At 39.5% G+C, this 24,484-nt stretch overlaps 2 protein-coding genes and 1 pseudogene across 2 annotated transcripts; all 3 read left to right on the top strand.

The window, feature by feature from the left end:
* The first annotated feature begins 10,572 nt into the window (after window positions 1-10,572).
* Window positions 10,573-13,717, top strand: LOC113097107 (claudin-9-like; annotated as a pseudogene).
* A 1,082-nt stretch (window positions 13,718-14,799) lies between these two features.
* Window positions 14,800-21,418, top strand: LOC113097108 (mitochondrial dicarboxylate carrier-like). The gene is made up of 11 exons (XM_026262312.1): window positions 14,800-15,168; window positions 17,768-17,887; window positions 18,413-18,527; window positions 18,681-18,729; window positions 18,805-18,846; window positions 18,922-18,965; window positions 19,030-19,100; window positions 19,186-19,278; window positions 19,908-19,985; window positions 20,064-20,120; window positions 20,209-21,418. The coding sequence occupies exons 1-11, from the start codon at window positions 15,079-15,081 to the stop codon at window positions 20,308-20,310; spliced, it is 861 nt and encodes a 286-aa protein (XP_026118097.1). The 5' UTR covers window positions 14,800-15,078; the 3' UTR covers window positions 20,311-21,418.
* A 165-nt stretch (window positions 21,419-21,583) lies between these two features.
* On the top strand, window positions 21,584-23,923 carry LOC113097106 (GTPase IMAP family member 2-like). The gene is made up of 3 exons (XM_026262311.1): window positions 21,584-21,671; window positions 22,813-22,876; window positions 22,954-23,923. Exons 2-3 carry the CDS (start codon window positions 22,843-22,845, stop codon window positions 23,850-23,852), a joined length of 933 nt encoding a protein of 310 aa, XP_026118096.1. The 5' UTR covers window positions 21,584-21,671; window positions 22,813-22,842; the 3' UTR covers window positions 23,853-23,923.
* Window positions 23,924-24,484: the final 561 nt, after the last annotated feature.

Genomic DNA, 24,484 nt, shown 5'->3' with positions numbered 1-24,484 from the left:
AAAACACAGATTGCCATCTGCCTCAGAGGGGAAAGCTCCTTATTCATGCTCTCTGTGAAAGTGCAAGGAGCTAGAGACAGCCCAAAGGGACAGACTGTATATTGGTAAGCCACGCCCTCAAACGCGAATCTCAAGAATCGTCTGTGATGGGGGGCTATCTGGATGTGAAAGTAAGCATCTTCCAGATCCAGCGAGAAGAACCAGTCCTTGGGGCAAATCTGCATGAGGATCTGTTTCAATGTTAACATCCTGAACTTCCATCTCATGAGGGAGAGGTTCAGGAGTCTGAGGTCTAAGATGGGTGTGAAAATGCCATCTTTCTTGGGGATGAGGAAATAATGGCTGTAGAACCCCGATCCGCTTTCTGAGGGGGGAACTATTTCTATGGCTCCCTTCCTTAGCAGAGTCATCACTTCAGCGTGGAGGACCTGAGCGTCATCAGGTTCTACCAAAGTGGCAATCACCCTGCAGAAACGTGGGGGTCTTCGGGCAAACCGCAGTGAGTAGTCGGGTTTTATTATCCCCAAAACCCTAAACACTCCGGAGATGGCCAGCCAGGCCAAGGCTCACTTGACAAGATGTTGGATAGCGTCAGATGGCAGACGGCTGATCAGGGGCCTGAACACTGACGAGTGTCAGTCTCTTTTTGAAAATGTGAAATGTTTATTGTGTTCGCCATAGCAATGGCTCTTTGCATGGGCACAACAACAGTGGGGCCAGGGTGCAGAGCAGGCACTTGGTCCCTGATGCCTGAAACTGAACTGGGCGGCAGGGAAACTAGGCGAAAGAGCTGTTGGGGTGGTCTGGCCATGGCGGGACTCTGCCCCTTCCTCTTTCTTTCCAAAAGATCACGAAGATTTTGAAGGCGTCGGGTCCAGCACAATCCTTGGCCAGGGGCCCCTACATCTTGGAGGGTTAGCGCGCTTAGCGGGGCTCATGGGGAGGTAGAAGGGGCAGGCTTGCTCTGATGCTGAGTCGGCGCAGTACTGGGGCGACTCGAGGCAGAGGCTGAGCTGGAGCATTTGGGCAGGAAGTGTTGGATGGCCTGGGGTGACTTCTGTGCTGCAGTGAATCGCTCATTGAATCCCTCCATGGCTAGCCCGAAGAGACTGGGGCATCCAGAATGGCCACTTTGTCACTTTCCTTGATCTCTTTCAGGTTGAGTCAGAGGTGGCACTCTAGCACAATCAGGTTGGCCATGGATCGTCCGATGGCCTGGGCCATGGCTTTCGTGGCGTGCAGGGCCAAATGTGTGGTGCTGCGGAGGTTGCGAAAGGCACGTTTATCAGAGCTAGACTTATCCAGGGAATGGAGAAGCTTTGCCTGGAACACTTGGAGAAAGGCCATGGTGTGCCGCGCTGAAGCAGCTTGGCCTGCAGATGTATAGGCTCTGCCAGCTTTGGTGGAGGTCATCCTGCAGGGCTTAGAAGGAAGGACTCTCTTACTTTTCCACCCCACAGACGTGGGGGGGGGGGGGGCAGAGATGAGCAGCCACAGCCATTCTCCTGAAAGCCATTGACTAAAGTGAGAGCTGCAGAGGAGGTAGTGCGTAAGCGTACAGAGTAGGGGGCTCGCCACAACTTGGTCAGCTTGTCTTGAACTTCGGCGAAAAATGTGGCAGGTACCACTCATCCAGCCTGCTGTGTGTTGGCACTTCAGGTGTAGCCCACTCTAAATCAAGTTCCTCGACTGCTTTGGAGAGGATGTGGAAAATCATCCCAGCTCTGGCGTTGATGGGTTAAAGTGACGGCATGTGGGCATCCTACCGGCCCAATCCTCAGTTTTAGAAGCCTTGATTGACATGGAGTCATCAAGCAGCTCATCTTCTGATCTGCCAAAAGAGACGAGGTCACTCGATTCTGCCGAGGGATGATGCTCTGGGCATGAAAAGAGGACGGGTGACGGATCTCTCATAGGAGATGTACGCAGGTGCTGGACCAGCATTAGCTCACCCAAGTCCGGGTGCTGAGCCCCCGAAACCTGCTGTCTCTTCCTAGCTGGCTTGCGGGAGGAAGAAGACGAGAGGGTGCGAGTGGCGGGACCACTTTCATTGAAGAAAGCTATCCACGAGCGCAGAGGTGAAACTCATGCTCTCACAATAAGAGCGTGGGGTTTGCCCATGCAAATGTCGCACTCACCGAGACCGTCATGCAGAGGAGTTCTGCATGTGCCACAGCTGTAGTGGGGCATTAGTGTTAATGCCTCCTCCATGAGAACGATGTTGGAAATGGTCTTTTAGAGCGGTGAAAAACGCTGGAAACTGCTCTTTTAGAATTGCCAGATGGCAGCAGGAGATCGCTGAGATGTGGCTGGAAGTGGAAAGCGGGTGGTTCGAGAGCAGCACTTGAGAGCGGCAGTCTGCAAGAACGGCGGCGTTGCAGGCATTCGGTGATCTCAGCTGGCCCTCTGTGGTGCCTTTTCGACGACGAGAGCTCGTTCCCGGTGAAGACATTCAGCAAACGGGATCAAGCGAAGGGAAGTCGTCGCTGAAGTCGTCATGCAACCCCACCCCAGGTGCAGCCCCGCCTCGATCTGCAGGCTGCAGCCGGGTGTATGGCTTATATAGCCATACGCTCATCCCATTCTGATGGGCTTTGGCATGCTGCATCACCACAGGCTCGCACAGCTACGCAGTGCCATCATTGGTTAAAAAAGTTTTCCAGCTTGAACCAATGGCACTGCAGTTTCACTGCACTATTGAAAAAAGGCGTCAGCATTGAGGAAAAAAGGAGCTTTTCCCCATACGCAGTATGACTGAAGTATAGAAAGGGAACCACATAGTCAATAAAGACACAATAACACTCATTCTTTCTCTGTTTCTCTGCAGGATTATGGTGTTTAAAACACTGGCTCAGTTTGTGGTTCTTGGTTGCCCCTGGATTATGGGTTTCTCCTCTAATAACAGTAAAGTGCTGGAGATCCTCTTTCTGATTTTGAGTTCCTGTGCTTATTTTGGTGATCTGTGTTTAAGTGTAAACTGACCAACACAGAGACTTTGGAAAACAATTGTGTGGATGCTCACATTCGCTCTGCATATCCTTGATGACCATGTAAACAATAACATCATGCTCATTGTTGTAGAGATATGTATAGTTAGATTTCTCATTCGACCGCTCTAAGCATGCAGATGCCTCCACCATCTAAATAGTAGAGGATCTACCTCTTTACTTATCTATGGTTTTAGCTGTATGAATGGTCATGGGACATGCATTCTCAGCTGCATAGTATAGACAGAGATCATTTATGAAATGCAGTGAAAACACCAGTGTAGATGAGGATCATTTTCATTCTAAAATGCTGTTTTAAAACGAAAAGGCACTAGTGCAAACAGGGTCTTAGAGTGTAATGTCAGAGGCAGTTTGTTGAAACTGAGTACAACATTTTTGTATGTTAAAAAATTAACATGACCTCATGCTGTGTCAATCATGTTTACACACTGCCTTGCAAACTAAGTTCACAGAAATTGGTGATCTTCTTTTTAATATGTGGGGCTATAGTATGGCAGACAAAGCATCAAACTGTGCCACTGACATCCTGACATACTTCAACATTTTAGGCTGTTTTCTCTTTTTCTTCTTCTTCTTCTTCTTCTTCTTCATTTTGTCCTAATAAGACATTTTATCATCCTGCAAAGGTTTTTGAAGTAAAGGAAAGCATGAATATTTAAATACTCCTGTTTCTAAAAATGCAGATCTAGTATCTAAAAGTCACCCTTTCTAACCTGTTTATTCCAAACAAGCTCTAATCTTGTTCATGACTTTCAGAGGTTAAATTAATATCATGAAGTCACTCAGCTCCTCTCGTCTCATTCTTGTCCAGGTCAGGGAGCAGTACAGAAAGTTCTTCAGATGTCTTTGCTCAAACAACACAGAGGACCACAGCATCACGTTCAGAATAATAACCACTGAATAAGTAATAAGTAATAAATTCTGCTCAAGTGCCATTAATATACAGCTGATTTTATGTAACAAAATCTATGTTTTTGTATGCTAAATGTTACAGTCTCAGATCATTTCTGCAAATGAAAGAAAAACATGTTATTCTACATTGTCTTATTTTATAGCTTCTTTATTTTATTTTTTTTAATTATTATTAGGCTATTATTATTATTATTATTATTGGTGGAGGGTAAAAAGCACATTTGTTCAATCCTCAAAACAATCACATTTAAAAAACTCCAGAAAACTATTTCATGTGCGCATGATAAAGGGAAATAAATTACATGTATGGAAACATGTGGGAGTAACAATTTATAACTTTAATTAAACATAATTACATCTTTGTTTTTTGAGCTCACAAAGCTCCAAACTAATGAATGTTTCTTCTATAAAGGCCCATTTTACAGTACATTAATATTGTGCTGTAAAATATACAGTATAAATAGCTAAATGTATTTTCAGGAATGAGGGACACATGTTGCATTGATATTGTGAATTTACACAATTTAAAACTATAAAGTATAAAAATAAGAAAATGAACAGCTAATGGCTACAGTTTAAAATGAATATTGAATGAATATTGAACTGAAATGTAAATTGCATTTAGCTTTTGTACAGGTCACATTGGTGTTTTTATGTACTATTTTAATGCATTTATGTTAGAACACATGATAATAAAACAAAATATTTAAACAATGCTAAAGAGATAGAGAAAGTGTTTGAATGTGAATTACTCACAAATGTGTGGCTTTCCTGAAACTCCAATCTTAAAAATAACGGTGCTTCACAATGCCACAGAAGAACCTTTTTGTCTAAATGTTTTCATTCTCAGTAAATTAGAATGTCTAGGAAAAGTCATTTCAGTAATTCAACTCTAATTGTGAAACTTGTGTATGAAATAAATTTAGTGCACACAGACTGAAGTAGTTTAAATCTTTGGTTCTTTTAATTGTAATGATTTTGGCTCACATTTAACAAAAACCCTCCAATTCATCTCAACAAATTAGAATACTTCATAAAACCAATTTAAAAAAAAAAGAGAAAAGAGAAAAGAACATTTAGTGAATTGTTGGCCTTCTGGAAAGTATGCTAATTTACTGTACATGTACTCAATACTTTGCATGGGCTGTTTTTTCTTTAAATACTGCCTCAATTTGGCATGGCGTGAAGGTGATCAGTTTGTGGCACTGCTGAGGTGGTCTGGAAGCCCAGGTTTCTTTGACAGTGGCCTTCAGCTCATCTGCATTGTTTGGTCTGTTGTTTCTCATTTTCCTCTTGACAATTGCCCATAGATTCTCTCTGTGGTTCAGGTCTGGTAAGTTTGCTGGCCAGTCAAGCACACCAACACCATGGTCATTTAACCAGCTTTTGGTGCTTTTGGAATTGTGGGCAGGTGCCAAATCTTGCTGGAAAATGAAATCAGCATCTTCAAAAAGCTGCTCAGCAGAAGGAAGCATGAAGTGCTCCAAAATTTCTTGGTAAATGGGTGCAGTGACTTCGGTTTTCAAAAAACACAATGAACCAACACCAGTAGATGACATTGCACCCCAAATCATCACAGACTGTGTAAACTTAAAAACTGGACTTAAAGTAACTTGGGCTATGAGCTTCTCCGCCCTTCCTCCAGACTCTAAGATCTTGGTTTACAAATAAAATATAAAACTTGCTCTCATCTGAAAACTATTGTGGTTCCTGTGGTTCAGGAGTGGCTTAACAAGAGGAATATGACAACTGTAGTCAAATTCCCTGACATGTCTGTGTGTGGTGGCTCTTGATGCCTTGAAAAATTCTTGAATCCAGTTTCCTTGACAATCCTCATAAGGCTGCGGTTCTCTCGGTTGGTTGTGCATCTTTTTCTTCCACACTTTTTCGTTCCACTCAACTTTCTATTAACATGCTTGGATACAGCACTCTGTGAACAGCCAGCTTATTGAAAATTAATGTTTATGACTTACACTACCTGTGAAGGGTGTCAATGACTGTCAGAGACCATTTTGTAGGCTCAGGAAACCTTTGCAGGTGTTTTGAGTTGATTAGCGTGTCATCCAGTAGCGGTTTTAGGCACGGGCGAACCGGCAGCCGCCCGGGGCGTCCCTTTTTCGTGGGAAATCTGTTGATTGTCGAGTGCCAAATAAACAGAGATGGAGAAGAAAAGGTCAAAGCCATCAGATGCCCAATTTCGAAAAAAAAATAAGAGGAGAAACTAGCAAAAGATAAAGGTATGCAACTCGAAAGGGGTCACTCGAAAGGGGTCTCGCCCAGGGTGTATTTCAATGTAGAACCGCCACTGGTGTCATCATATTCTAATTTGTTAAGATGTTGTGAATTGGTGGGTTTTTGATAAATGTGAGCCAGAATCGTCACAATTAAAAGAACCAAAGACTTAAACTACTTCATTCTATGTTCATTGAATTTATTTAATACACAAGTTCACAATTTGAGTTGAATTGCTGAAATAAATGAACTTTTCCTCGACATTCTAATTTATTGAGAAGCACCTGTATATAAATGCCATAGCAATGGCCAATTAGAGATGTCCATATGAGTCACTACTAAAATGCTGGTCTTTTCTTCACTGGCTCAATGTCTGAATACCTCTCTATGGTGCATTCCCTCATCAGAAATAACAAACTGTGAATGTGTGTACGAATCTGTAAGATATTAATTTAATAGTGTAATTAAGTCCTTCGTGCTGTCTTTGCTGTAAACTGGTTTAAAGGGACAGAAGTGAGAGACTTATTTACCCTCATTTGATAAAACTGTTTTGAAAAAAAAATATTTTACATTTAGAAATTTCTCGAATATCTGTTTCGGGTTTTTTGTTAGTGTAAAAACTTTTCCAAAATAAAAAAGTAAGTAAGTGAAATGTTCACTTATCGTTCACAAGATCTTGAAGTGTTCCTGTAGCTCAGTGGTAGAACATTGCATTAGCAAGTGCAAGGTTGGGGGTTCGATTCCCCGGGAACACATGATAGGTGAAAATTGTTAGCCTGAATGCATTGTAAGTTGCTTTGGATGAAAGTGTCTGCTAAATACATTAATTTAATATTATTTAATAAAATTTTACTCAATAAAATGTACTTATTATTATTATTATTATTTTACTTAACTTAGTTAAGTAGATTTACTTAATTTCCAAATGTGTTAAATTTACTTGAAAAATGCTTGTGCAAAAACTTGCCAAATAAAAATTAAGTAAATTTACTTATTACTTTTTTCAGTGTACTTCCTTTGTTATTCTTAAACAAGACTGAATGATGTTACAGGACTAAATACAGGAACATTGAGATCATAGAAACACAACTTCAGTCACGTTTTCAATGTACTTTTGTATTCGCCCTATTTTAAGTCAGTATAGCATCAGAAACCGATGGTAAAACAAAGTTGCTTTCACTGATGCTAGATTAATTTCTCCTCTTTCCCATTAACACCAGAAGCAGAGTTCAGTGCTGCATTTCCAGCAGCTACTACTCCTGCCATTACAGCTTCTGATAGCGCTGCTCCTTGCAAAGCAGAGGCCAGAGCTGCTGAGATAAAAGCTGAACTTAACGCCCCTCCGCTAACTACAACTGCTGCTCCTGCACCCACTACCACACCGGTTCCCAGTAAGACTGCATCTTTAGCTTTTTTTGTTTGTTTGTTTTTCTCCTCCTCTGTGAATCTCACGTCCAGTCTGATGACCAGCAGAAACGCATGAGGACCAGGGACAGACATTTCTACACATCTCACCAGTTCATGCTTCAGTTGTTCTTCACTGATTGTTGTATCAAACAGTCCTGGAGTGTCGATCACTGAGATGTTTCTACCTTCTACTGTCTGCTGATGTTGTTGGCATTTCTCAGTCACAGATTCAGAACATAATTCTTCTTTAAACACTTTTCGTCCCAGGATGGTGTTTCCTGTTGTGCTCTTTCCAGCTCCAGTTTTCCGCACCATCACGATCCTGAGATATGTGCACTCACCAGGTTTTATGTGGCTGTTCTGTATGGACTCTGTAAAAGAACAAACAAGAAACAAGTTACAATACTATTTCATATAATTTTCAAGAAATACATCATGATGTTTTGAAAAAGCTAGCTTGGGTTAGATGTGTTTCTGTCTCTGTCAGTTGCTCCTTCTGGTCACATTTTCTTTTTCTGCTCATTTTCCAGCATTCTGATTGTGTTGCCTTTTCTTCTTCATTCATCTTTTCTTGTGAAACTCTAGTGCATTTGTCATATAGTTCAGTTCTCACAGGTGAAATAAAACCTTTCTTTTCAGTAACATTTATTGTGCTCTTTTCCTTTACACTATGTGTGTGAATCAGCTCCTTGTTTTCTTTTTTGCGTCTTATTGGATATCTTAAGAAAATATAAATGTCCTAATGCTGACCGTCATTCCATTTGACGAGTTCATCCATTTTCTCAAAAAGTTTTGTGATGTGAGTTGGAATAATGTCATTTATACTGTTGATGGCATAATACTTTCCTCTGCAGTGACTGACAAGGTTCTGATGATGGAGATGTTTCTGTCTTCTACTCTTCCTGTCTGTTTCTCACTCTCTCTGGTTCCGCTCTCTTTAAACACCTCTCGACCCAGTATTGCATTTGCTGTTGAACTCTTTCCAGCTCCAGAGACTCCCAGCAGCACGATCCTCAGATCACGTGAATCTCCTGTGAAACAGTCCATGTTATTAAATTGAGTTTTTTTATGATTTACAAATGCTTCTGTGATTCTAAATGCACCTTCGTTTCATCCTCAGATATTTCATTTTGAATGTCTCAGTGCAACTGGTAAAAATAATTTAGTTCAGCTGGAAAATGCATGTTACATTTCAAAACTGAAAGAGTCTGCTCCATACAACCAGGGTTCTCGGGTCTGCATGACAAAGCTAGCCCAGTGGCCAGTCAAAAACAGCCCAAAGTATTGCAATGAACATATCCTATGTCAAAACTCCAAATATGTCATATCCATAACTAAAATACACACCCTTGGTTTGCACCATGGTTTTACCACAAATAAAAACAAAATGTGATTGATATGGTTTAACCATCACTCTGAAACTGCTGGGTTAAAAACAACCCTGCGCTGGGTGAAATATGAACCGAACAAGGTCTTGGGTTAAATGTTTAAACCCAGCCCTCTAGTTTTATTCAACTCAACTATTGCTTAAAAATTACTATATTTATATCTATTGCTTTAAATAAACCCAAAATAGGTTGGATATCAACATTTCTTAATGTTAAACAAATGAACATTTATTAATACAGTAAGTTTGATAAATGATAATTAAGTAACAAACTTTTTTAATTGTTTATTAACAAATGTTAAACTTTTGATCATTGCTGATGACTCTAGTAATTCTGTGTCTGATTTTGAATTTAAAACCTATTTTGGGTTCATTTTAAGCCAATATAGTATTTTTTAAACAATAGTTGAGCTGAATAACCCAGAAAGTTGGATTTTTAGAATTGTTTAGAGTGTGGTGACCGCAGATTAACCCTATGGCTACACTAACCATAGTTTAACCATGGCATTCGCAGTAAAACTGTGGTTATAAAGATGCCTGGAAATCATGTAATATTAGAATATTTGCAGTGCGTGCAGGAGTAGCACACACAAGTTGCAAGTTGCAAGAACAGGTGGTTATGGTCAAAAATGTCTTTTGAAAACAGTCCCGTGCAGAACTGTCAACCACCAGAAACAAAGCTCAGTATATAATTCATTTCTCGGTATGGTATTAAACTAGCTGTATTCTGTGAGGATCACATTTGGATATTTAATTTAGACTTACCTTCTGGTCTATGTGTTGCTGACATGATGTCCATGCATGACGTCTGTTTTGGTCGTTTAAACTCTCTCTCTCTCTCTCTGTCTTTGTCTAGTGTGAACCTGACTCAGGAAGTATGTGTAAAGCACCTCCTTAAAGTTTAAAAAATGCATCACACATCCTGTTATCCCACATGGAAAGAACCTATATGTGGAAATATGCGCATATATGAAACCTATATGCAGTGTATATGCACAAATATGCTGCATATATGCGTATATATATATATATATATATATATATATATATATATATATATATATATATATATATATACTGAATATATACTGATGAAGATATTTTTTTTCTGTTCAGTTTTTTGTCTTATATTTGTTCTTGTACTATTTGATTGTTCTTGTAAATACATAATGTACATTTCTATATTTTGAACTTTTATTTATGTTGCCTAGAAGCTATGGATTTAAATTTTACTATTATAGGTGAACATATAGGTGCATATAATATAGGAAAACTGCCAATTTTATATATGTCACATATATTAAAAAACTATATTGAAACATATATGTTTATATAGTTTTTTTCCATGTGGGATTTCAGTTTGAATTGAGCATTTAATGTATTTCTTACAGCTCAACAGACTGTGGGGTGGTGATAATTTAGTGATCATTTAGAGTGGACAAAATCCAGTTTTATTTTCACATTAGAGCCAATTAAACTAGCACAAGAGCACTGTGTGTGTGTGTGTGTGTGTGTGCGCGCGCGCGCGTTTGCACAAATGCATGCTGTATTTATGCTGTGTGTGTGGACATAATAATGAGATGATATTGTCCATGGCTCAGATGCTGATTTACTCCCACGTGCAAGAACAAAGAGAGTGTTTCTACCAGCACCGATGAGAGTCCAACAACAGCACAACACACACAGACGCTCCTCAGACACTGTAAGTACTCAAGAAACTTCATCTCGCTAAATCATTTCATGGATTAAACCTCTGAATTGTTTTTGTTAATTTTGTTGCTGTCAGTTTAAGCAGTTTAAGAGTTCAATAAGATTTTTTTTAATGGCAGGGATTTAGGTAACATTTCATAAAAAAGTTAAATTTGTTAATATTAGTTATTAAAACATTGTTAACAACTACTTCTAAAACGAATTAATCTTAGTTAATGGAAATATCATTATTTAGTTATACATTATTAAAATCAAAAGTTATATTTGCTAATTTCATTTAATAACATGTAACATGAATTAACCATGAACATTTTGTGAACTAACATTAAATATATGAATAATCATTGTAATAAATGTATCACTGTTACTTAAAACATTAGCTAGTGTTAACCTCTAGTGTTACTGATCAATAGTAGTTTCTCTACTTAAAGAGTTTCTTACTTAACCCTCATAGCAAAATTCATAATTTTCAAATGATGTTATGATGTTTGAAATTAATAGAAATAATCACTTTACCTAATTATGCCAGAATTATGAATGCATAATTTTGATTAAATTTGTGACTTAACTTATTTTGGGTTTATTCAAAGAAAGAAATATAAACAGAGTAATTTTTAAGCAACAGTTGTGTTGAATAAAACTACCGAGAGGACTGGGTTTAAACATTTAACCAAGACCTATCAGACCATTTATTTCCCAGCACTGGACCACAAAACCAGCAGTCATATAAGGGTAATTAAAAATAAATAAATAAAAACAATAATGTATTGATTTATTAGCATAGGACAATATTTGACCAAGATAAAACTATTTGAAAATCTGGAATCAAAGTGTGCAAATAAAATAAAGTATTGAGAATATCTTCATGAAACATGATCCTGAAGATTTTTGACATTAAAGAAAAATTTATAGTTTTAACACATGCAATGTGTTGTTGGCTATTGCCACATATTTGCCCGTGTGACTTACGACCAGGGGTCATATTTATATTACAAATATTTTATTTACCAGCAGAAATGGCACTGCACACATAATCATTGTCATTTTATTTAGTTTTATTTTAAGGGAGGATCAAGCTATATTTTTTTAGTCTAACTAAAAAAATCATTGTGTTCTGCAGAGTGAATCAGTGTTCGGTTGATGATCAGTCATGGCAAACACAGGTCTTCAGGTGATGGGTCTGGTCCTGGGCGTGGCAGGCTGGGCGTTCGGGATCCTGGTCTGTGCTGCCCCCTGGTGGCGTGTGTCAGCGTTCGTGGGGGACGAGCTGGTGGTGTCTCAGGTGCTGTGGAGGGGCTGTGGATGACGTGTCTGTCGCAGTGGGGCCGCCTGCAGTGTAAGGTCTATGACTCCGGCCTCGCCCTCTCAGGCTCCGCCCAGATGTGCCGCGCCCTGTGCGTGCTGTCGCTGCTCCTGTGTCTGCTGGCGCTCCCGCTCTGCGTGACCGGGCTCAAGTGCACGCGCTGCCTGGGGGACGCGCACGAGACCAAAGCTCGGCTGGTGCGGGTCGGCGCCCTGCTCTTCGTCGCGGCTGCGTTTTTCTTCTTTTTGCCAGTGTGTTGGACCGCGTATGTCATAATACGTGATTTCCACGACCCGAACGTCGCTGCCCCACTGAAACGCGAGCTAGGATCGGCGCTCTACCTGGGATGGGGCGTGACTGTGCTGATACTGGTGGGAGGGGCTTTGCTGTATTTAGGCTCCACCTCCCCTGGAGCTCCAGCCGTGCCTGTTTTTGGAAAAAGTGCCAAAGGAAACCCACAGTCCACAGCAGAGAGCAAACCTGAGAAAGTCTTTGTGTAAGAGAGCGTAAAAGACTCAGCCTGGATAAACTGTGTCCTAGTGCTCATCTAGAAGCCTTAATCTGCAGGAATATTATCATGTATTCACTGTTATGTCATTCAAAAACTGTACACTGTTGTTCCATAGACTTTATGCAGCTTATTTATTTGATTTTAATTGGCTCTTTATTATCCATTTTTATGTACAATTGTATTTGCTATGCTGAAGAAAAAAACAACAACAGCTAAACCCAGATTACACTGGTTGGCTGGTTTTAGCTGGTCTGGGGTATATTTCCCAAAAACAACTATGGTCGCAAGTTCTGTCATTATCAATAGACTTCCGTGGAACTAACGACAGTAGTTAGCTAACAAAGCTTTTGGAGAACGCACCAAAGCTGTGAGAACAGTGGAAACAACCAGCTAAAACCAACTAAGACCAGCTAATCAGGGTTTTTTTTTTTTTTTTTTTGCGGATATATCAGTAAACTAAGAGCTTATTCACAACACACAGAAACATTTATCAATGATGTTATGATACTCTTATGGTACTTTTGAAAATGCTTTTGACAGCTTGTCTCCGTGTGGAAAAGAGCTGTCTGGTGCTTTTTTCTGAATTTCTACTTGTACTAGAATGAATAACATTTGCTTATTATGACATAATGGTGTATGACATCCTCTTTATTTCAAGAAAGTTAAATTGCATTAAGAACTCATAATCTCTAATTCATTCTTACATTGAATCTAAATACATTTCCAAGGCTTTAGCGACTAACTTTGATTCCTGATGGATATTTTACATGCTATATGAATGTCAGTAATTAAGTTACTCTGATTTTGTTGTATCACAGCCTCACATATTGCTCTTATGTCTTTTTTCAATGCTCAGAATAATTAATGTTTATCTCATTTGTTTTATGTATTGATGTGTCACTGTGTATTATTTGTCTAATAAACCTAATAGAATAATGTAGGTTGATGAGTGTTGCCTGGACATGCATTGCATGCGTGTGTTAATGCGTTGGCAGGGATCACGCGACACAATAACAGAATACAGGACAGGGACAATAAACAGAGAGTCCACTGTTGCTCTGATGATGTCACTATACTGGAGGACGTGTGGCATATGAGCTCGTGTGAGAAACAGACACCATCAGAGGAGGAGGAATTCATCAGCATCCATACTTCAGAGACATTAGTGACCCCCGCAGAGAGAGCGGCATGTTAGCCGGCTCTAAACTGGGTTAATTTGTAACCCCTGATGTTAACACGTGTATTACTGCTACTGTCCACAAGAAGACAGTCAAACCCAAGCCTCTCATTGGGTCTTACTGACTAGTGTATGGCTGTTTCACCTTTAGTAGTTATTTGGATGATTTCACCACTTTAACATTAATTGAAGCTGTTGTTGTTGTTGTCAATTTTTTTTTACCTCCCTTTTACATTTAATATTGTCAAAGCATCAATACAGATTACTGATACGTTGACAGTACTGTATCAAGTAGGCTGCTTTGAAATTGAAGAAACAGACAGACATACCTAGATTGTTTAAATATTATTGACCAGAACACAAAACCAGTCCTAAGTAGCACAGGGATATTTGTAGCAATGCATATGGGTTTATATATATATATATATATATATATATATATATATATATATATATATATATATATATATATATATATATATATTTGCCAAAGTAAATTGCCAACTGTCAATATAATAAAACTTAATTTTTGATTGGTAATATACATAGCTACGTGCTTCATTTGGACAACTTTAAAGGGGATTCTCTCAAAATTGTTATTCTTTATTTATTTATTGCATTCTCAAATTCCAGATTTTCTCAGTAAAATATTCTCCTATACTAACAAGGCATACATCAATGGAAAGCTTATTATTCATCTCTTTTTTTTTTTTTTTTCAGATGGTTTTGTGGTCCAGGGTCATATTTGTACATTATAAATGGGCATTATAAAGAGATAACGTTTCCAGTTCAGTTACAGTCAGAGTTGAAGTGGATACAAACCTTTCATCAAAGTTGTCCTAAAACAATACCCGTTCTTGTCTTAGGACAACTTGGATTAACTTTGATCCCACTTCAGATGTTTGCTTCTGTAAGCAGGCTACATGTCTCAAGAGCAGAAGTTTATTGGTGAACTGCAGCTCCGTTGTGTCAGTGCAGTGGCTCCACCCCGACGTTGCGTGAGAACGAGGAAGTGTTTGTTCTTAAAGTGACAGTGCAGTGATATAGCGCACTCTATCCAGTATCTCAGTGTATACTGTCTCTTTAAGAGTCCCGAGCTCGCTCTCAATGAACGCCGAGCAGTCAGACTCATGCTTCTCTCTTTTTGTGTGTATTGTAACGTTTGTTAGTCAATAGGAGGTGGATCTGGCGCACCGGGAGGCCGTTCCAGATTCCGCGCGAGCAATTGGCTGCTCGTGAACCTTGTTTGTCCGCGGTCACGCCTTGGTCACGCACGCCACGCGCTCGGGATGTCTCGTGCTTATCGGGATCACCGGTGCCCTTGCGACCTCGCGGAGTTTTAGCGAGATCATCCGCACACTCGGCGCGCACTCCTCCCTGCGTAGCTCAGGTTAAGAACCAGTGAGAGAGAGATTGACGGTAACCGGAGAGATGGCGGAGCAGCGGATGTCGCGCTGGTACTTCGGTGGGATCGCGTCATGCGGAGCCGCCTGCTGCACGCACCCGCTGGACCTGCTCAAGGTGAGAGTGACAGACCAGACACATCTTCACCCAGCAGGGTTTGGGTGTGAGTGAACAGAAAGGAGTTTCTCATGTGGACAATTCATAGTTAGACATATGTGGCTCTCGCTAACAGTAGGCAACCTCCAGAGCGAGATATCGGTCAGACCGATAATTCCGATCATATCTGTCCAATTTAACACTTAAAATAATATAAATTTGCTGACTTCCTTGAAAAATTGTAATGAATGTTTTACGTAAAACAAATTGGACAATACTATTATTAATAATATCAATGTCATCATCTTTGAAATGTGTGTCACAAATTCTACCGATAGCCATATCAACGTGTGATGAATATTTATGTCTGGTAAATCAGGTAAATAACATTTGACCATTTTGATAACAGCAGCATAATATTATTTGAATGAAGGTTGTCTGTTTAGTATGACGGCATTTTAGTGCCACGTAAAAAAAAAAAGAAAAAATTAAATTAAGATTACAAGATTAAAGTCAAATAATTTTGAGAATAAAGTTGTAATATACGAGATTAAAGTGAAAATGTTTTGACTTTATTCTCAAAATATTTTGGCTTCATTCTCATAGTAGGCATATAACAACTTTATTCTCTAATAATTTTGACTTTATTCTTGTAATCTTCTCTACGTAATCTACGTAAACCAGATTACATGGCTGTATTAACACTAAAAAGTTTGTCTGTTTCAAATTATAATCAATATTTTATGTCTGATGAATCAGAGAAGGGGTTTGTCCATTCCAAAACACACTGACAGTCTCAGAAATTGTATATTTCAGTGAATTTTGGTGAAATATTGTATAAAATAAGTGTTTATTTAATTTAAGCAACGTTATGTGTATCTAATTTTCTAAAGTGAACTAATATTGAGAGATTTTGCCTGTCAGTTATAAAAAATTTTATACAAGTTTGTGATCTGGTTTGGGGTCAGTTTAAAACAGTCTCATGTGATGCTCTATATAATTAAACCAAATGAATGAGTGTGTAATCACATTATAACAGGACGGGGGTCAGGTCCTGAAGGACTCTACAGTCACAACTTTGTTCTAGTTCCCAGAAACAGTCATTTGGTCTTATAATAGAGCTGGACGGGAGTCTTAATTGTTTTCCAGAGATATAATTATGCGTTTCACATGCATGCTCTAAAAGAAAGGCTGCAAATGTTCTGTATGTGGTACGTTTATATTAAAGGCCAGTGGTATTTTAGGATCGGCTCATTCTGTGCTTCTTAATGGGACATGAACCGTACAGTTCACTATCATGCCATATCATCAAATACGTGTGTGTGTGTGAGCGAGCTGGCAGTCCAGGCATGCTTTTGTGCAGATTCCTCATGAGTTACAGACGTGTGTGATCAGCACATGTCTGCCATCTGCGTGCGCGTGTGTGTGTGTGTGTGTTTGTGTGCGCACCCAGTTGAGTCCGGTTTGGAGGACATTGATTATCTTGTCCTGCTTCGTCCTTCAGTGCACCTCTGCTCTTAAGAGCATACTTGTACTCTGGTTTTTCCCCCAAAAGTTTCACAAAGAGCAGATATCAGGTGTCCTGTGAATGAGACGACAATGAATGACTCAAAGAAAGAGAGAGAGCTACTGAGAGACCCCCGTCCCGTGTGTGTCCTCTGTCTTAAATCGTCTGAGTGCTCTCTTGTTTATCTGTGATAACACACTGAGTTATCTCCGTTTTTCTGCTCTCCACTAAAGCCAAAACAAGAGCCACAGATAACACACACACACACACACACTGACCGAAGCCAAAAACAGTTGTGAAGAGCTGCTTGAGACGAAGGTCACCCAGTCACCCTGCAGAGATCTGACAGTCTGAATGTGTGTGTGCTCAAATCATCAATACAAGATTCAAACCTACTTCTGTGTGTGTACATGATCTTGAGATTGACTGTTGAGTCACACATGCACAGCTGCATTAATAAATAATTACAGTGTTTGAGCAGAAAGACGTGACGTTATTGTTGGTGAACTGGTGTGAGCGACCATTGGCCTCTGTTCAAACAGCTCACAGAGTGTGTGTGTGTGTGTGTGTTTGTAAGATTTTGTTACAATCTGTTGCATGTTGCAACAGGTACTTATTGCTCAAGTGAGCATAGTATAATCAGATTCTACACGCACTAGAGCTACTTTTATTTGTCCAGGATGCATTAAATCGAGTACAAGTGACAGTACAGACATTTCTAATGTTACCAAAGATTTCTATTTCAAATAAATGCAGTTCGTTTGACCTTTGGATTCCTTAAAGAGTCCTGAAAAACAAAATGTGTCACGCTTTCCACAGAAATATTGAACTGTTTTCAACATTGATAATAATAAATGGTTCTTGAGTATTAAATCAGTATATTAGACTGATTTCTGAAGATCACGTGACACTGGAGACTGGAGGAATGATGCTGTGATCACAGGAATGGATTACATTTACAGTAGATTCACATAGAAAACAGTTTAAATGGTAATATTTCACATCATTACTGTTTTTATAACTGCAGCATTGGGGAGCAGAAGAGACACAAACTTCTGAACTACTGTTGTAAATGTTCATTTGACCGCTGCTGTGATGTTGTGTTGTTGACAGGTGCACCTGCAGACGCAGCAGGAGGTGAAGATGAGGATGGTTGGCCTGGCCATACACGTGGTGAAGAACGACGGTGTGCTGGCGCTCTATAACGGCCTCAGCGCCTCGCTCTGCAGACAGGTCAGATCAGATCCTGACCCCAGATCAGCGGCTCTGAAACGTCTGTGGGTCGAACAACCACTTCAATAACGTGATATTTAGCCCTCGAAAATATGAATTGTACCAGGGGAACCCCGCCAAAACACGTGTATTTTATCCCCAGCAGATATTTTAATGGGGAACCCCTTTTGGACATATTCTCCAAATAAATCGACAGTTAAAGTTATAATAGTAATCTAATGTAGATCAAATGCAGCTGATTAAATGTATTTTCTAGAAAGGAAATGGCATTTGGTTTTGTGTAACAACATAAACACATCACAGAAGCTGTCATGCATTTGATAGAAACCTTAATTAAGCAGCTCGACAGGTTTCTTCTACTAAAGTGGATATTGTGAGGTGAGGTGTTGCCTAACACACATTTTTGAACCGTTCGCTCATACACTGCACTGAATATATCAGAAACTCTTCCTGAAGTACAGGAGGAGTGAGAGATTGTTAGTGTTTCACACGTGATGCTGATGAATCTCTCTGTCTGTCTCGTAGATGTCGTATTCTCTCACCAGGTTTGCCATCTATGAGACGGTCAGGGATGTGATGGGCAGCGGCGGTCAGGGACCCATGCCCTTCTATCAGAAAGTGCTGCTGGGAGCGTTCGGAGGTAAACACACACACCTGCAGAACAGAGAGTCACCAAACACCTCCTGATGAACACCATCACAGATCTGAAGAGGGCAGGTTTTAAAGAATTGCAAGATGTGGTGTGTAGATGTAGACCTGCTGTGCTTGACTCAGTGTGTGTGTTTCTGCGCAGGCTTCACCGGCGGCTTCATCGGGACTCCAGCGGATATGGTCAACGTCCGGTGTGTATCGTGAGCTTTGTGTTGTGAGCGTGTGTGTATTGTGAGTGTTTTCATGTTAGTGATCTATCTCCACAGGATGCAGAACGATATGAAGCTTCCCGCCGAGCAGAGGAGAAAGTGAGTGTGTGTAGATCTAAAGACCGTCCAGACGGTCCTGACCTGATTAATCTGAATCATCTCTGTGTCTCGCAGCTATAAACACGCGCTGGACGGACTCTTCCGTGTCTGGCGGGAAGGTAAAGATCTTTTCTGATCATCTGGAAATGTCTGAATGTGTCTCTGAACACGTGTTTCTCTCAGAGGGAACCAGGAAGCTGTTTTCAGGAGCCTCTATGGCGTCCAGCAGAGGAGCCCTGGTCACCGTCGGACAGGTGAGACCGCAGTGCATGATGGGAATCCACTGGAAGGTTCTCAGTTTGATGATGAAATGACCCTGACTGTGTCTCTCTGTGTCAGCTGGCGTGTTATGATCAGGCCAAGCAGCTGGTGTTGGGCACAGGACTCATGGGAGATAATATACTCACACACTTCCTGTCCAGCTTCATCGCTGTGAGTATCGGAGCCTCTGATTGGCCAGTCATTGCTCAATCTTGATACCTGATATTTAAAGGACAGTATTGGACATATAGCTTTTATCATCTATCTATCTGTCTGTCTAACGTTATTACTTTTTTTAAATGTGCATAAATATGTGCATGATATATTTGTGTAAATCTATTTTATAACAGTCTTATAATATTTTAGAATTATTATTTTTATAGTTTTTTATGTATGTGATATATAAATTTGAATTTAAATCTGTATTATACAATTATTTATTACATATTTTTACAAATTTATTTACATTTACATTAAGTTATTGATAAATTAATCTATACAACTGATAAAGTAATCTATAAATCATTTTAAATTGTATAACATTTATAAAAAGAAAATTCATAAACGTGCATAATACATTTGTGTAAATTTATTTTATAAAACTCGTATAATATTTTATAATTGTTTTTTATAGTTTTATGTTTTTGTAGAGATATATATATATATATATATATATATATATATATATATATATATATAATTATTATTTTATTTTTATTTTTTTTGTGGATAAATGTATAACTTTAAATAAATGCAGATATTAATGTCGTGACTCTCTCTCTCTCTCTCTCTCTCTTCAGGGGGGTTGTGCGACGTTCCTCTGCCAGCCGCTGGATGTAATAAAGACCAGATTGATGAACTCTAAAGGAGAATACAGAGTGAGTTTCCTCTCTTTCTGATTATTATCGTCTCATTATCTTTACTGCTCATCGATCAGATGTATTGTTGTATATTAGGGTGTGATTCACTGCCTGACTGAAACTGCCAAACTGGGACCACTAGCCTTCTACAAGGTACTAGATTCACTCAATTACACTTCATTTATTCATAAAACACCGAGATCGTTCTCATTCCTGATCCCTCCGTCCAATCACACGACAGGGTTTAGTTCCCGCCGGGATCCGCTTGATTCCTCACACGGTCCTGACCTTCGTCTTCCTGGAGCAGCTGAAGAAATACTTCGGCATCCGGGTGCTCAGCTGAACTTTGACCTCTTGACCCCGTCCCTCTGGCCTCCTCTTGAGGCTGCTCTCACTTCCACAATATTAGTTCTGGACAATCTCACATTACTCAATCATGACCAACTCAACATTTCCTCTGAACAGTCACTTCTTTTTCTTTTATTAAATTGTTTTGTTCGGGTGAGTAAAATCATGACAGAATTTCATTTTCACTGAACTGTTCCTTTAAGACACAAACAAAAACAGTCTGTGTTGCTTTAAGGTTTTTACACATTGCTGCATTCAATCTGTATGTATTGTTAAACTTTTTTAATGGTACAAATTCTATATTTTTGACTCTTTGCTGGGTTCGATTGACAGAAGGGTCAGGGGTCACAGAAAAGCTACGAGGGGACAGAATTAAAACAAGTTTTACTTTTATAACCAAATTGTGGAGCATCGCAGAAGAAAATAAACCAAGACACAGACTGATGGGGACCCAGGACTTCTGTACTTGGTGCTATGCTTTCAGTTTTCATTATATTTCCGTTCTTTTTGTAATATTTCTGCTGGAAAACTTACGATCGGCACTGATCAGCGACTGAAATATTGTCAGATCTACTGTAGTTTCTACAGATGTGCATGTAGTTGATTTAGTGTTGAGGTAATCAGGGCATTTAGTGAATGAGTTGCACAGATTACTTGTAGCCCTTCTGTTTTGTGCTTAGGTGCTGAGAATATCTGGACTTCTCCTAAACTAAGCATATAACAACACAGAATTAGTGCAAATTTAATTTAAATATATTAATTTAGCTTAAGTTGTTATATTACCATATTGGTAGATGCGTCAAAACAGACCCTTTTCTGTTGTTGTAGTTTTAACACACTAATAATGACACTGAACACAGGAGAGGCCTGATCTCTCGGTGTCCAGCAGAGGGCGCTGTGGTGCACTGAAGGTGCGCGCATGCGTGGACGCGCAGAGCCGCTTGTGTGCATCGAGAGTTTGCAAGACAGTATTTCTGGGTACAAACAGTAGTTTTTCTATCAATTTATTTGTAGCTTAGGGTTTTAAAATTGAGGGTTGAAATAGTTGTTGCTTGAAGTGAGTGACATTGAGCTGCTTTCTATCTTGATAAAAAAAATGTATGGAAATAAAAGTACTAACACAAGAAAATCATGTGCAATTATTTGTATATTGAAATTTTTGTATTCAGCTCATACATTACTCAACCTGAAATGTAGGTTTCCCTCCATTTGAACACTGGATCACGCAGAGTTTCTGCAGCCTGGCAGAAACACAACTTCCGCGTTAAACCACCAGCTTTCAGTTTCAATTGTTGTCAAAACTGCGTGCAAATAAAACCCATGAAGAGAAGCGTGATGGAGCTGTTACACGCGTAGGTGAGTAGAAGATAACACGTAAACTGATGGAAACTTCCACAGAACTGCAGCACGCGTCTGTCAATGTTCAGTCCGTTTAGATCGCATCGAACACGAAGAACAACAAACGTGTGAACAAACTACGAGTTCTGGCCTATCTATCTATCTATCTATCTATCTATCTATCTATCTATCTATCTATCTATCTATCTATCTATCTATCTATCTATCTATCTATCTATCTATCCTTACGAAAAAGTTTATTCAAGTGTGCTATTCGTATAACGTTACTTCCTTTAAAAAATAGGAAAGAGCTTTTAGTTTACTTTTCAGAAATGTACTTAAAATGACGTTTAAGTAAACTTGACTTATATTTACAAAATTGTTCTTTATTTTTTATGAAACACATAAAAGTGTTTAAAAAAATAATGCATGAAGCTATAATAAAATGTTTTAGTTTACAAGCAGATACCCTGTTCTTTCTTTAGATGTTTTGTATGTTCATGCAACAAAATATATATGCATTAAAACCTAAATAGGGACATAGTAGTATACTTAAAGTATGATGTAAAGTTCACTTAAAGAAAACTTATGACTATACTTGAAGTATAAAACTACTAAACTAGTCGTTTACTGAGACTACACTTCAAAGTGTATACAAAGTAAACTGTCAGTATACCGACCAGTTCACTTTTAGTATAATTGCAGTAAACTACAAACATAGAGGTAAACTAGTTGAGTACTCAAAGTTTGCTACTCTTATACTTAAAAGTATACTTTTATATACTAGAAAGTGGGCCAATTTAGTCCCAATGAGTATTGAAACAGTACACTTACAAGTATACTACTAGGACACTGGTATTTGTATACTTGCTACATATACTACGTATACTTTTTCATAAGGGTATCTATCTATCTATCTATCTATCTATCTTTCTCTCTCTCTCTCTCTCTCTCTCTCTATATATATATATATATATATATATATATATATATATATATATATATATATATATTATAGCCTTTTGGCATGACAAACATTTAATTTGTGATTGAACATTTTATTTTACATTAATAAGGAGCAGAACAACAGGATATTGTGCTGTTAAGGCTTGAAATAGCAGAGCAGTAAACATGCAGATCCATGTCTTTAAAATCACAGAGAGGTCCCCTCGTGGTCCAGACGCTCAAGATGAGGCGAGGAAGCATGTCTCATCCTCCACAGTGTGAGTAACTCATGCCAACATCCGTCTGTCTTACCCTGCACACATCCGTGATGTCCACCTCTCTGTCTGTCCTGTAGTCTCAGAGCTCAATATTGTGCTGTGGGGTCCGACTGGAGCAGGGAAGAGTGCCTCAGGAAACACCATCCTGGGTGGAGACAGAGAGACATTCGAGGAACATCATCATTTTACATCTGAGACCAAAACCTGTGCATCAGCACAAACAGTGGTGGACAGACGAGCGATCACTGTGATCGACACCGCTGTGAAGATTACAGATGTGCAGACACAAATAGAGCAGATAGTACAGAACACACCGCTCGATGTGTTTCTGCTGGTGATCAAACTGGGTGAGACGTTCACCAAGGAGAAACACCAAGCTGTGAAGAGCGTCCAGGAGAAGCTTGGAGCCAAGGTCTTGAAACACACAATAGTGCTCTTCACTCACGCGGATCAGTTACACGAGTCAGTCGAAGATCATCTGGGAGACTGTGAAGCGCTGCGGTCAGTAGTCCATCAGTGTTCAGGAGGGTTTCATGTGTTTAATAACAAGGATGGAGATCGAGCTCAAGTCACCGAGCTTCTGGAGAAGATGGAGTCTCTGAGGAGGAGGAATGGAGACAGGAGATACACTGAGCACGACTACAAGAGGACTCGGAGAGATCTCTGGCTCAAGAAGTGTGACGTCTTCGTAGCGATAGCTTTAGCAGCAGCAACAGTGTTAGTTTTAGCTGGAGCAGTATTAAGAGAAGGAGCTGGAGCTGTAGACGGAGGAGCAGCGTTAGAAAGAGCAGATGTGCGGAGATCTGCAGGAGTTGGAGAAGCAGCGATGATGATGGCCTCGGCTGCTCCACGACCAGAACCAGCAGGGTTACTGGGAGCAGCGGGAGGTGCAGCTCTTCTGGCGGTCGCAGCTTGTGCTGGACTCTACTTTCTGGCAAGAAAATATCTCTCTAGAGGAAATGATAAGAGTGACTAAAATACACTAGCATCACGCTGTATGTAGCATGAGTAGAACAAGCACGTTTGAAATAAACACATTCACTTTCACTGTGGAGTCAAGTATGTTTTGTTCTTTTGTAAAATATTGTATCATAATATCGTGATTTGAGGAGGGTTTTTGTGAACTCTGAGCACTGGAGGAGCCGTGTGTAATGTGTCCAGCAGAGGGCGCTGTGTCATGTCGGGAAGGTGTGCGCGTGCACTGCACGAACATGATTATTATTCTACAAAATATGAAAAGTTTTTGTTGCTTGACCTGATTGGAATTCTACCTGCTGCCTTTGTCATTACAAAAATGTAAATATGCAAAAAGACATGAAACCGTGAGCTGCAATTTGAACTATTTTGTTCAAAAATAAGATTTATGGAAATAAAAGTAGCTTAATCAAGATGATTTCATGCACTAGCCTATATATCCATCACCACATGTATAATCCATCAACCCCTATCAAGGTCAAAATAAACTAGTCTGTGTATTAGGACATTAGGCTACAGCCCTTAAACTTAGTTATTTTTTACATAAATGCTTTTGTTTTGCTTCTTCTAATCTGAGTGAGTGATTTATTTCCAAAATAATATTAAAAAGGCCCAAAAGCTATAAATGAAAAG

Source organism: Carassius auratus, unplaced genomic scaffold (genome assembly GCF_003368295.1).
Source record: "Carassius auratus strain Wakin unplaced genomic scaffold, ASM336829v1 scaf_tig00216111, whole genome shotgun sequence".
Lineage (NCBI taxonomy): Eukaryota > Metazoa > Chordata > Actinopteri > Cypriniformes > Cyprinidae > Carassius > Carassius auratus.
The sequence above is the reverse complement of the archived record's forward strand: the minus strand, read 5'-3'. Positions and strand labels throughout refer to the sequence as shown.